The sequence below is a fragment of the Aythya marila genome, assembly GCF_965140915.1.
Source record: "Aythya marila genome assembly, chromosome: 4".
In the NCBI taxonomy this organism is placed as follows: Eukaryota; Metazoa; Chordata; class Aves; order Anseriformes; family Anatidae; genus Aythya; species Aythya marila.
The window spans coordinates 31,858,450-31,872,823 of NC_139045.1; the positions used below are offsets into that span (position 1 = coordinate 31,858,450).

General features: G+C 41.4%; 1 protein-coding gene across 5 annotated transcripts in view; it reads right to left on the reverse strand.

Annotated features, from left to right (window-relative positions):
* The window catches only part of TMEM131L (transmembrane 131 like), a 77,577-nt gene that overhangs the window by 34,568 nt on the left and 28,635 nt on the right, over positions 1-14,374 (reverse strand). For all 5 annotated transcript variants that reach the window (XR_014317388.1, XM_082759142.1, XM_082759143.1 and 2 more), the window contains exons 4-7: positions 10,153-10,224; positions 9,025-9,148; positions 7,846-7,962; positions 5,588-5,698 (exon numbers count right to left, since the gene is read on the reverse strand). Coding sequence is in view for 4 of the 5 variants with exons in the window: in XM_082759142.1 (XP_082615268.1) it covers positions 5,588-5,698; positions 7,846-7,962; positions 9,025-9,148; positions 10,153-10,224 (424 nt within the window). In the remaining variant the exon portion in view is untranslated. The remainder of the gene's footprint in view (positions 1-5,587; positions 5,699-7,845; positions 7,963-9,024; positions 9,149-10,152; positions 10,225-14,374) is intronic.

Here is a 14,374-nt window from a genome sequence, read left to right on the forward strand (position 1 = left end):
CTCTTGGATATGGTCTTATATGTAGGTTTCATGCCAAAATGGACAGACAGAAAATGCTTGCTTCACCTTTTTATTGATTGGAAAGGGAAAAGGCGGTGATTGTGCCAGCTTGTAAATCATTCATAAACCTAGTGGGGCTACAGCACCAAAGCCAAGCATAGTTCATGAAAGCTGTTTGGGAATCTGGACTGCCAACTTAACTGCACATACTGCTTAACCAGTATATGTTAATTCTAGGTAATAATTATTAAAAAAAAAAAAAAAAAAAAAAATTATGAGAGTTCTGTCACTCTACTTGTAACTTAACTACAGCAAAATTACCTGATGACTTTGAGGCTGATGTGGAACCCCACTCAGTTTGTCTTTTGATACCCAACTAAATCAGAACAGGGTGTCTGCAGGTGCAAGTTTCTGAAGGTGTCAATGCAATTTCTTTTAAAGAATTTAAATAATTTGATGCTGGGAGGCAGAACTGAGTAAAAGGTTTTAAAGTATCTAACAGCCTACTTCATATATCCATGGGACAGACAGAAGGGAGCAGGGTGCATCTGAACAGAGAGGTTTATCACATTTCATTTATATGCTGGGGTATGGTTTTAGAAAAGTACAGCCCAAAGGAAGCCAATGCAAAGTCAGCAGTCTTAGTCCAATTGGATTTCATACTGAAATGACTTCGGCTTCACACAAGGGGGCGATCCAACCTCTGCAAAGGTTATATTAGCAGCACCAAAACACAGGCACATGCTTCCAGCACAGCTTGCTGGAGGTGTACAAACCCCAACCAGCTCTCTTCTTCCTGCAAATTCTGTTGTCCTCATCAGTTTTGCAAGCAGTAAAAACCATTTGGCTCCAAAACATGCACCGCTTACCGACATCTCACAGCCACAATTGCTAATGGAGTTTTAACATGGCAGTCAGAGATGAACAGCAACTTTGGGGATCGCTTTTTTATCAAATAAACCTTGTTACTTAAAATTCCCTTCTCAGTGGTTTCAGAAAAAACACTATAATTTTCATGGCGATAAACAAAGAGGTGTTAACACTTATTCAATGCCATGGCAGACCCCTAGCCCCATAAAAATTCAGTTAAATCATGTTTTTCCAAAGTTTTATTTGAACTTCTCTTCTTGACCTGTAGTAGGCCTACACAAGAATCTGCTATTACCTTAAAGACTGAAGCTGCTAATATAACGCACAGTGAGAGACACATTACTGGGGTGTATTCAGTGTTGACCTGCTTTCTATTGCAATTCTTTATTTCTCTTTGTAAAGGTTATCTTCAGAAAAGGAAAAGGGTTTTCATTTATCTGAGCCAGACAGATGCACAACTATTGTGCCTACTGTCTCAAAACACTGGTATTAACCATAAACCATAAAGACAAATAAAGAATCTGGGAAGAAGATGTCAAGCTGAGTTTCCCAGACAACAAGCCCATGACCACGTTCACTCTTCCAGGGGTGGAAGCATCTCATTTATACTGTGAGCAACACCACACAGGAATCAGCAGAGTGCTGAATTTCACAGTGCACGTTCACACCAGAGGCAAATTACAATGGGAAAAGTTAGAAAAAGCACTGCATAACAAACACAACCACTGCTGCTCCTCTGGTCACCAGAAAGTTAGATGGTGCCTCTGTCTTGTATTAGATATGCATACATACCTGCACACACACAGCACCCACAAACCCTGCAGGAACTGTATGGACAACTCTGATGGACGCCACTCAGGTGAAATTTTGGCATGTTCTTCAATTAAAAACCAGAGAGGGACAGATGCCTCTTTAGAAAAATAAATACATTCAACCATCTGATGTGCCAGGAGTGCCATTCAGCTGGAGAAGGTCAAGGATTCTTGTTGGGGGACAGAACAGTTGGCAATGACTCAGGAAATAATTAACCCATCAAAAGAGAGAGAGCCTCAACAGGCCCGCTGGCACAGGCCACCTCAACAACCACCACACAACTGCCGAACTGAGGCTGCTTTTAGGGGAAGGATTCCTCATTCTGCCCCAGATACCCTGTCAGCCAGACACGGCTCTACACAAGATCTTCAGAGATATTCTTGCATTAATATCAGGACCTGTAGAGTTCAAACCACTTCCTGGAGCCTGACCGTATTATAATCTGAAACGAACAAACACAGAACCAGCTTCCCCTTCTTTCTGAACGTTGATACATTAAAGTTTCCTTCCAGGACAGTCCTGAAGAGCCATGCCTCTGTTATAAGTGAAGAACTGTTAATAAGCTGCTCTTGTAACAATGATTCAGCAGAGTTTCATCAGCTTTCTGCAGGCAGTTATCAGGATGGCACACTGAGAAAACTCTACTATCCTACCACAGTCCCGCTCCACACCCTAACAACACACTGCACAAATTTGCTTCTGTCGCTTCTGTTCACCTGCACAGAACATAACTTAAGGAGTCTTGGGAAGCCAGGAAAGCGATGCCTGTGTCTCCTGTGATAACACATCCCTCCCTGCAGCTCACTCCTCCATTGACATTTCCAGCCTGTTTGCACAGCATTTTGAACACAATGAGGCACCGATGTAGCTGCCTGCTAAGTGCCACGCAAATATTAACCAACGCCCCACAACAGGCAACTGGAGCAGAGGCTGTATCCAGAAGCTGGATAAACAAAGATGACCTACATGTGCTCCGCCATCTGCCACGGCTTAGCGGTAACTAGTTGCTGCTGAACGGCCATGTGGACACACTATGAATTCAGCGTTGGATACAGCTCGCTTCCTCCCAACTCCTGAGCCAGAAATACCAGGATCCAGGACCATAGCCAGAGCGTGCTGATTATGAACCCTCCACAAGCTGAAACTTTGAAAGAAGCAGCTGAAAGAAGGTGAAATTCAACAGCAGACGCAGCAACTTTGTCTTTCTTTTTCATCCTAATTAACCACAAGAGCTTCTGGTTAAAAATATGGGGGAATAACAGAAAAGCCTGGGTATCTTCGCTGAGTTCAGAACAATTAAAACCCACAAACTCAGTGCAGCATGGAGGCTCGTCTTCCCTCGAAAGAGGGGAAACTTAATCCATACCCCTATGCACAATTCTGACCACTCATCTTCAAAAGAAGTTGTTACTAACTGGAAAAGCTGCAGAAAGGCATTGTCAGCTTGGTTAAGAAATGGCCAGCCCATCAGTGGAAAGGATACTAAAGAGCTTGGATTGCTCAGCTTAGCAAAAAGGAGGCTGAAAAATGTGATGCCACCTACAAATCATTCTGGGTTTAAGTGTCAGAAGCATGAGCAGTTTCCTAAACTGAGTGTGCATCATAACAAACAAATAGAAACTGGCAACACAGAAATATTCAGACTGGAAGTCAGATGTAGGTTTTGACTGCAGAGTAGTAAGAACAGGTGTTTGAGTTATGGTGACAATACATCCAGCAGTCATGGGAAGCCTTTTTACTCATCACCACTGGATTAGATGAAGATTTTACCTTTCCAGCCTTGACAACGATGGATGATGCCACTTTCAGTATTAGCAAGCAGCTTAAACACATCCATCTTTAAAAGAAGATCTAGTAGATGGGGGGAAAAGACACAAGCCATGGACACCTCACTGACCTTTCTCACAGGTTTCCAAGCAGTGTCAATAGACTTTAAAGGCAAGGATATCTTTAGCATATCCAAGTGAGGCTTATGCTACCCTGAACTTAGATTAGTATTTCACTTCAGTTAAAAACAAACTTCAGAAGTAAATGAGTGATTAGGTAGGTATGGGTGGTTTGTTTTGAATGTTTTTTCACTAAAAAACTCCATTGTTTAGTGTTTATGTGTCCTTAAGTTTGTGTGTATGTAGTCACTCAAACGTCATAGACCTCTTCCTCACATAGCTTCTAAGCCTATGATATAAACTGGACAAAGAATCACACCAGCTTCTTTGGGATCCAGATCAGACCATTAGTGGGGTAAACTAAAAGAGACACTACTGGAGCAGATAGCTATCTTTAAAACAGCAAGAAGGGACCCAAACTTGAGCCACAAGCTCCACTTCAGTCCTCAGATCTCACCTACCACCTTCAACAGCCGAGGAGACTGCGCCATTGCTGCAGCACTTGCGTCCAGACTGGTAACACAGTGAACTGGAGACTAATTCCCCAGTTATAGCCAGGCACTGAAAAATTACACCCAGAGCTAGGAGAACTGAGCCAATACCCTCTCACATCTCATGTACTGAGAGAAGAAGGGTGCCAGGTGGTACCATCCTCCACTGCCAAACCACCTCAAGCTTGTACTGTAGAGAAATAAAGCAGAGGAAAATGTTCCTCACCATATAATAACACAGACATCAAACACTCCCCACAACTTGTCTAACTCAGGCATTCAGATAGAACTGAATGAACAGCAGAGTCTCCTTTCAATCCTCACATGGTACCTGATGATAATCCATCAAGCTAGTTGAGAAGATGCAGAACAACACGTCATAAATAGCATCTTCCTTCCCTCCACCACAAATTACTAAACCTAAAGATTTTTGGTTGCTTCACAATTGTCTGCCTACACACACCCACAAGCATACATGCAAGTATGTATACAGGAAAGACTGTTACTGAGGAAAAGAAGGAAAGACAAGGAAATTGTGAGATATCCTTGGGGAGAGGTAAGACATCTAACATACAGAAAGCAGACTTAAAAAGAGAGATCTAAGGTGAGAATTTCTCTCAGGTAGAAGAAACAGAAGAAGGCATCATGAAGGCAATCATTGCAGGTTATGTTTAGATACAAGATTAAATTGTTATGTGGTATAATATTCTAAAATACATTTAACAAAACTAAATACATGTATTACACAAAAGGTTTTATCCATAAAAAATATGAAGGAAATAATAAAAGATCGATTTTCCAGTACTACACAGCCTGGATGACTATGAAAATACCTGCAACTGCACCTAAACCTAAGAAACTGTTAAAGCTTCTCTTCCAATTTAAATAGTTATGCCTTGCAAATCCACCTTGCTGTATCCTTCACAGTTCCCTACTTTAGTCAAGCTGAGGTAAACAAAGCTGATGTCTTCAGCATTGACAGAGGTAGAAGGGGATACACCAGCCTGACTCTCAGCACTTCTCACCCATGCAGCACGCCGCACTTTATAATTCAGTGACAAACTGTATGTATCACAGCTCTGACCTGGCATGGGGAACAAGTTTGAAATAAAATGGGTGGGGAAAAACAAACAAAAACACACACAGCCCCTCTAAAGCCACTCTCCCCCCCCCCCCCCCCCCCCCCGACCCTGTAAGTGGATTCATTTATTTTCAAGACATATCAGTTCTCCACTCTGGTTCAGAGCAAGGGCACACAGATAGTTTTGTTGGCACAACTGAGAACAGCACAGCACAGAAGCAACACTCAAGAACAAGTGGAAGTAGCCTTAAGGCCAAAGGCTTTTGTCTCATTAAAGCCAGGACACCAGCTCATCACGATACCCCTGTATCTGGTAACCCCTCTCCTGCAGTCACTGGTACTTGGATTTTCTGTTAACATTCCTTGTATCCCAACAACCTGAGGACAAAAATCTTTTATGTCTAAGCAGATTCATGTCTCACTACTGTTTGAAATGCATACTGTACCAGTGTTTGCGATGCCTGGATGTTTTGAATATGCGGAAGCAGTAAATAGGCGTTTGCTAGCTGCATTCTAGGTTCTTCTGGAGCAGATGTCAAAGTTCCCACTCCAAAAACCTTTTGTTAAAAAAAATAAAGTCATTATATCAACATACAATATATCAGTTATCAGAGTAATACAGAAAAATATTTTACTAATAAGAATCCCAAGGAACAGACTGTTTTTTAAAAATTATTTCAAAGATAATATACATATTAAAATGAGTTCCACTGAGCAGAGTAAATATACACAAAAGTAGCATGTTAGCATCTTCACTCATTCACTATCACATTTACTTATCAGCAGAGTATCAGGGTCTCTCATTAAAAAGCATTTAAACTCTTGCTGTTCTTCAGGCAATTACAATAGAAGTATCTGGATATACTAAATATTTGGAAGCTCGCAATAATCCATATTTTAACCATTTTTAACCTTTTAACTAAGCTAGTTATTAAACCTTTTCTTAATGCAAGTGAACAAGAGGCATTATCTTTCAAATTGTCTTCACAAATGATGGAGTAAAGCAGAACTGTTTTTAAAAAACTACATGCAGTACTTACACATACCATGTAGTCTTTGTTGTCAACAGGCTACTAAGTAAAACAGGAGGCTAATGGCCACATCACAGCGTTACGGTCACCATTTGACTGTGCGGTAATCTCTGGAAAACTATATTTCTAGCCTGAGGGCATACTGAAATCAATGGCTTTGACTTCAAAATTAAATAAAATATTTTTGATCACTTCGGTTTTTAAAGCCTGCAATTTTCAGAGCACTCAAGATTTGCAAGTTTTGTTGTTTTTTTTTTACTGCATTTATATTTTCCACTCTGCCAAGATTAAAGACAATGAGATGCAAGATAACCTCTGATGATTTTATTCTTTCTCTCAAGAAAAACCCATTGGGGTTTTTCACTTACTTGTATGAAAATAGATCTTTAAAACAGAAGAAAAAACATGTTTTAAATTAATAGAATAACACAGTATTCACTGCAGACCCTCAGGCATTGGATAGAAAATATCCAATCAAAGGGAATATGGGGAATTTTTATTTATTTTTTAAATGGAGACTGTTACAAATACATTTTCCTGTAACAGTGGTAATCCTCCATTTGGGAGGATCTGCCATACATACTCCTCGCATAAACACATTAGAAACAAGCGTATTTCAAGGCTTTTGGGCTCTCAAGAGCGCTGTAGCTGTGCATCAGCCACTACAGTTATGCCCAATTTTGAAGCTCTTAAACCTAATGCAGGCTGAAATCATGGACAGTCACTTCCTCTGTTACAGATGCCTGGTAAACTGTCCGTGAGTAACAGTGTGCTACCAATTCCAGCAGCAGTCCAACAGAAGACAAACCAATTTTCTGGTGACACTGACAACTGCTTCCCTGCAACCTGTTCACAAAAGGCCCTGGTTGAGCTGACTGGGTAACAAAAAGCAAGGGGTCAGGAGTGAATGCAAAGAGGGGATAGATGCAAAAAGAAAAGGTCAAACACTCTATAATGCCGTGTTCCCCTATCTTTGATGAAAAGTTCCCACAAAATTTGGCATTACCCCTAGTACGTGGTAGACAATGGCAATATTTGTATTCCAAAACCTGTATTTCACTGAAGTTAACTATGCTTCATTTCAAGGTCTGTTTTCCAGCACAGCATCAAAGTATGAGAATGAAGGAGCTGGACGGTTGATTAAAGCTGACATTGTTTTTAAATCACTAAATTCAGGTTTCGATTTTTCTTCTACAACTTAATGAAAGTGAAGAACTTGAAACGCGTAACATTCCTTATAAAAATCAAATAACTTAAGACTCGCTTGAATTCCCTAGGTAATCAGACAACAGATGGCTTCAATGTAAAACCTATAACTTCCACTTTCACGTTTCACATATGTTTTTCACGACAAACAAATTCCAGCACAGTGCATTCTAGACAACAATATTACATAGAGCCACCCAGTACTGACAGGACCATGATCGATATGCTATGTACAAACACACACTTACTTTAACTACCACAAGTAGTCCCCCTAGCAGTAGTTATTTTAATGGTATACAAGTACGAGGGATCATGAGATCAGCAAAATCTGGTAATAGGGATGAACTGTACAATGTTACTCCACTTGACTTGTATCAGGAATTCAATGAACATTACGTTCGAAATGCATGAATTTCACTTTTAAAAAACACAAATCCAAAACGCAAACCAAAAATAAGCAAACTTACCTGATATGAAAGTACTCCATGAGATGAGGTATTTATAAATAATGAGCTTTCAATATTGCCTTCTTCTGTTGGCAGAAAAAGCACTCTGAATGAAATTTTTCCCATCGCTGGAATCACCTACAGAGACCACAAAGAAGCTTGCTTGCTCAGTGCAGTTAATCACAACACCCACCATTCACCCACAGACACTTCCACGTGTACTTCTGTATCCACAGATCCCACTAGCAAAAACTCAGCCCTACGAAGTTTCACCTGTCCATAACTCTTATCTCTTGGAATGCAGAAGAACAGAGCATGCAGCAACTTGCTGTATTATGGCTGGAATTTCTCAGCTAGCTCAGGCCTCATCAATGTTCCTTTTTGCACAAGTTCATCGTGCAGAACTAACTGCCTCCACATCCTTTAAAACTCTTCCCCGCACATAGATACTTACCACAAAGCAAGTCAATCACCTCTGTGACACATTGCTACATGAGTCAAAGCCAAACTTGGGCAAAACAATTCTAACCAAACAGGCCCGTCTAACCAAGAGAGCAATAAAGTTTGTCTGCACAGTAATATCCATTCAGGCATGGTGGGGAAAAAAAATAAAAATACAACACCAGACAAAAGCATAATAAAATGCTTTGCACATCAGCAGAGGGTAAAATCTGGGCTTCATCAAACTCAGATCCCAGTGACTCATTCTTAACATGTGTTATATTGTTATACATCATTAAAAAATATGAGTTAAAATAATGGTCTTAGATCCTATGGCAATTATGCTCATAATTGCAACAAAAAATGCATAAAACATTTCAGTATTTATTTTTTTTTTGGTTGAATATGCAAGACCATTGAAAAGACTGAAAATTCAAGGCTGTAAACACCCACATGCCTGTGGATGACTGCATAATGCTGCATATAAGAGAATGAGATTTAAACAGCCAATTTAACACTGAAAAAATCTTTTCTTTCTGAGTTACTGTAAAACACATTTCCTACTGTAGGTTTTGGATGTCTTCTCCCTTACCAATCTAAGTAAAAACGAGCAAAAAGTGCTAGCAAAAACAGAAAGAAGTTGGAGGTCCTAAGAAAAAGCACGAAGAGAAAACACAGAATGAAAAGTTTAGGCCAAAGGAAGCATGAAGGCTTGGCACTTGGCCATTACATAGTTTCCAAAAGTACATCAACACTCACCCGGTTATGAACAGGAGACACATGAAACTGTCTAGTAGCTGTAAACACTGAATTCACCACAACTTCTCTATCTCTACTAGGGTTGTAGGCATGCAGCATTTTAGCTCTGGGTAACCCCAGTAATCTAAAGGGGGGAAAAAAGAGAAAGAAATTATTCACTTTATAAGAACAGGCAATGTACAAAAAGCATCCAAACAAATCACACCAAAACATGTCGATATGAAAATTTCCCAGATACGATTATTCTTTGGAAAAATACCAAACAAGTTTTGCCCTTTAACTTACAAAGACAAATATATAACACTGCAATACAAGAGGTGCACATAGCCAAAGCTTACTTGGGTCACTCAGAGTTAGTTTGTTCTTGTTGTTTTTTGTTTTGTTCTTTTTTTTTTTTTTTTTTTTTTAATGTAACCTTTACTAAGCACAAAGCTTTCAATAAGAAAGTTCAAATAACCGAAGTCTTGTTTTGTTTTGTCAGCTAAAACAATGATCTCTTATGGCTTGTGAGTTAGCTAATGTATCTTAAAACCAGCAGCTTACATATACATCTTCTGAAACATTCCTTTAACTCACAAGGGTACGGTGTTTCTGTTTTGGTTATTGATGGAAGACAAATCATCGTTTTAAAATGTTGGGGTTTTTGTTTTGCTTGTGTTTTTTGTTTTGTTTTTGTTTTTTTTTTCTTAGAAGAAAACTAAAAATCTCAAGTAATCTACCAGTATGTTTTGCCTCGGGTATTCTGGATTTTACTTTTGAAAGCTAAAGGTAGCAAAAAGCTCTTCCCCCTCTAGAAAGGCAACTTTTCAAGAAAGGAACAACCAGCATGAGGAACTGATTTAACACACATGCAGAATCACCTGAGAAGGCCCTTCTCTTCAGTATCTACCCAGAATGCGTTACAGTTCCCAGTTCTTTTTTCCTCCTTTCTAAAACTACATTAATTTTCATTTACCAAGTGCCTCAAGGTACAAAACGATTCCAACTCCGTGGCAGTTACTTACTATTTCTCTTTTTTTCAGAGGATGGAATGATCTCAGCTAATAATCTTCACCCAAACACAGCCCAACAGAGTTGTTCCTCCCCACTTAATTATTAATTGAAGTAACAATAACACAAGACACTTACTGCATTCCAAAATGCAGGACTGACGGGTGAAAATGTAAGGCCTTCCCATTTGGAGGCATCTTTGCTGAGAAGCTGAAAAAATAAGAAAAGAAGACAATTAATATTTAGTGCACATGATACTATACACAGCAGGGAAAGAAGACATTACAGGCTGTAGGTCCTTGTATTCCTAAATATGCTGTTTCCAAACCTTTTCATACATTCTTCTCTCTGTCTTAACAATGACCTTTGAAGAAGGTTTCTGTACAATAGCACATGTTGGAAAGCTCATGCTAATAAAAGCACAGCTTGATAAGCATTTCACTCGAGATGCAATGCTGTCTTGAACAACCTCCCTTCCTTGAAGGTGTCCCCTCAGTCATACTGATTCACCTGGTTACAAGGGTGTGTAGGGAGCCATGGAGAAGTCATTTAAGAGAGTCCTAAGAGAGTCCTGAGGAATGAAAATTATGTCAGCACGGAGCAGATCCCCAGTCTAGTCTACCTGGCATTCAGACAAGCACTTGTACTAGCAGAGCTGAGAGATGCAAAGGTAGAAGAGCAAATAGCAGCTTGTGAAAAACTGACATCAAAGGAAGTGCTTGCCTAGCTGGCTTTAACACAAAAGCCAACTCATTCCTTATAAGCAGAACAGAATAAGAAAGAGCATGGAAACATACACATCATCATCTTTCCTTTGCCCTAGGAACATTTACAATGAAGTTCCCATCGGTTTTAGCACATTTTTAGCTTATTTCAACATGAGCCGAGATACCCTTAACGTAGACAGAAATCCCAGGGCACCTTCACCACTTTCTCAATTAAAACGTGTTCTCCACAAGTCTAAACAGCCGTAGTGGTGGAAAAACAAGCCCAGCACTTGCTCGTTACAGCTACATACCCAGCACACCATGCTGTTGAAAACCTCCCCAGCAGCAGTCGGAACCAGGCTCATCGCTGCTGGGCGATGCCAACAAGCATCCTAGCAAGGGCGAGTCTGAGGCGGGAGGGAAGGATTGTGCTCTCATTTGTTATCCAGCTGCTTTGCATAACATGCGGTAGTGCAGTTAATTGGTTCCCAATTTAAAAATGCAGTTCTGTAACATTACACCTTTTATATATTAAAGCACCTACATAATTCTGTTGTTATAGCCCAAACCAATACAGCCATCATAATTTATTACCAATCAGGTTTATTACTATGAAACCCACAACTTTTATGACAATATTTCTCAGAGGAGGGAGTCAACTCCCTTGCCATTGTAGCAGGAGAAATGTGATACATCCAGGTAGTGTTTTGCTGGAAAATAATGTAAGAGCAAATTATGCAGAACTATGAAGTCCGAGTGAATGACTGAGTCTCCTTCCAACCACCCCCAGCCAGCTCCTGTCCTGCTCCCACAGCATCTAGCACCTTCCAGGCCTCCAAAAGTCATCCTCCTGGACATACCCAGAAGGAAAGTCTGAGCACTGCTGTAAACATAAGTAAATAAAAATTGTCACTAAAATAAAAAGTCCCTGACATGTGAGAGAAAGCACGTTTCTTACAAGTACTTAAATATATATATTTAAATGCATATATATATCAAAATAAAAGTTAAGCCATACAGCATATGTATATAGTATCACCTTGAACCACCTCATCACTTTTCTTAGGTTTTTAGCACCCTGAAGATACTACTGAGATATCTTTTCACACCTGAAAAACCTCTGCTAAGAAGGACAAGAAGCCGAATACTCCTCTGTGCCAATTTGTGTAATCATCAGCAGCTCTCTAAGACTTACTAATCTATCTTCTGGGGAATTCAGGCAGCAACAGCCTTTCTCTGCCTCTCCATCTATGCAACAGGCACCCAGCGCTTTGGGGATGCAGGAGACTGCATTTCACTGAGTTCGGGAGAACAAGGACGTGACATAGCAGTGGTTCTTCAAAATGCACTAGGTTGCTGTTCAGCCAACAACCACAGCCAGCCCTCTAGCCACAAAACAGGAAAAGCCCCATGAGAGCAGCAGCAGAGATCCCAGTGCCGGCACCCCATTCATTCTGGAGAAGGCAGCCTGGACCCCAGGAGGTCCAGCTAACAAACTCCACAGGCTCTGAGCCGGCTTCTGCACATCACCATGGAGGTAATTTCTTCCACAAAAGCTGGGAGCAGTCCTGGATCCAGCCTCACCCCTACCACACAGTGTCTCTGCAGGGAACAGCTCAGCTCCAAGCGGACGAGCACTCTTCTCACAGAAGAGAGACACCCCTACATGGAGCTACCGAGCATCTCCATGCACTGCTCCCCAGCAGCCCCGGGGATGGGACCCTGGCTGCACGACAGCCAGCTTCTGCTCTGCACCCCACGAGAGCTGCTGAAGTGCTCCAAGCCCCAGCCTGGCCCCGAAAGCAGAACAGCCACATTCCTGCGGCACTGCGCTCATAACCCTGCCCAGTGGCCAGCTCCAGGGCGTCTGCAGCGCTTATCAGCAGCTGGAAGCTGTGCCAGAACCTAACTCGAGAGCTGAGTTTATTCGACGGCAGGACTCACAGAAAGAGAAATCTACTGTTCTCCAGCTCCGATTTATTTTTTTTTTCCCTCCCCAAGGGAGAAAACAACAGATTGGAATAGGAGGAATGGGCAGGGGGCCATTCTGCCCTCCACACCCAAGCCACCACTATACATTTTAAAAAGCCCACTGCAATGAAGAGAAAGGGACAGGAGTTCTTGTCCCTTGAAAGGGACAGGAGTGAGGTTCTCCAACGTGTTAGTGGTCTCTCAAAGCCAGCTAGAGGCTGGCACAACACCCTTCTGCATCCCCGCCTTTCCAGCTCAATGCAATGCATCCAGACCTCTGCAGGGGAACTCACACAGAAGCTGAGTTTCAAAGGCAATTTATTAAGATGCTTAAAAGTTGAAGTCACTTTTAAAATAGAACATTTAAAGAACCTCATCTCACAAATGGATTCACCTCAAGTTATGCCAAAAAAGCTCTCTTTTGGCTGCAGACTACATGCCCAAAAAAGTACACGGGACATTTCACGAGAACGTTACAGCCCTGGGAAAGGCCCACAAATATCAGCCTAGGAATGGAAGTCTTGAAACAACAAATGTGGAGAAACAGTCCCCTTTGCAGAGGAGAAAGCCTGGTTTCCATCTCCTCCATTGCCCTCTCCAAGCAGCCAGCACCACGCCGAGCAGTCTGTCTAGCACAGCTCAGCTCCACGCTCCACTTCGGGGCATCTCTCAGTTTTTTTCAGGCTCACCACCTTAACACCAACTTCCACATGATACATTTTGACAAAACAGGCCAATTCCAAAGTTTCAGGGGACATTTTTAAGCTCAAGTGAACAGAACTGGAGAAAAACAGGAGGAAAATAAAAGAGGGAAAGGGAATTTCTGGCAACTGCCTTGGCACCTGAGCAGTTTCAGCTAGGTTTGCACTCATCTTTGTATCAAAGAAGTAGTTTAGTTGCCTCCATCACCACTGACAATTCAATATCCTTCCTCCTTCTCTGGCTAGCCCAACCTCACCATACGAATTAAAACGCCGACTGCCTGAATCATCAATCTCCAAAGGAAAGAAGAAGAGCTGAAGGGATGGGGAGGTGGGCAAGGGACCAGCACAGTCACCCAGGGCAGACGGGAAGAGGCAGACACTCTCCTCGGCGGAAGAAGAGGGTGGACCCGAGAGGTGCACCTCTTTATAGCAGCATTACTCACACTTCACAGGCCAAAAACAGAAGAAAAGTGCTTACCCCCTAAAAATGCAAACAAAAGCCCAAACCTACTCTGAACAAGTTGTATCTTTTTAGAAAACTTCAAAAACCGAGTTAATCCTTCTGACTACATATACATACGTATACAACGACCCAGCAATCCACAGAATAAACAGCAGCTAAGCAGAAGTGCAGAGAATTTTACCCCAATGTCTCATTTTCTTTCATCAGCTCCTCCAAACCTTCCTTGTACCCTTATTTCTTTGATTACTTCAGATTACCTTAGGAACCACATTATCTGATGATTCATAAAGCAACATCTGTAGATGGAATAATCATAACCGTTACTTAGTGAACTTTCCCCATCCTTCCTTTTTGTGCCCTTTGTTGACAGCATATGGAGAAAAAACAAAGGCAGGGCATTTTATTGTTGTTTTTTTTTTCCTTTGTGGTTTTCTTGGGAACAGCAGGCAAAAGGGACTGGATTTTTAACATGCAAGAGGTCCTTTTAAGTGACTCTGCTAAGGTAGAATTATGCT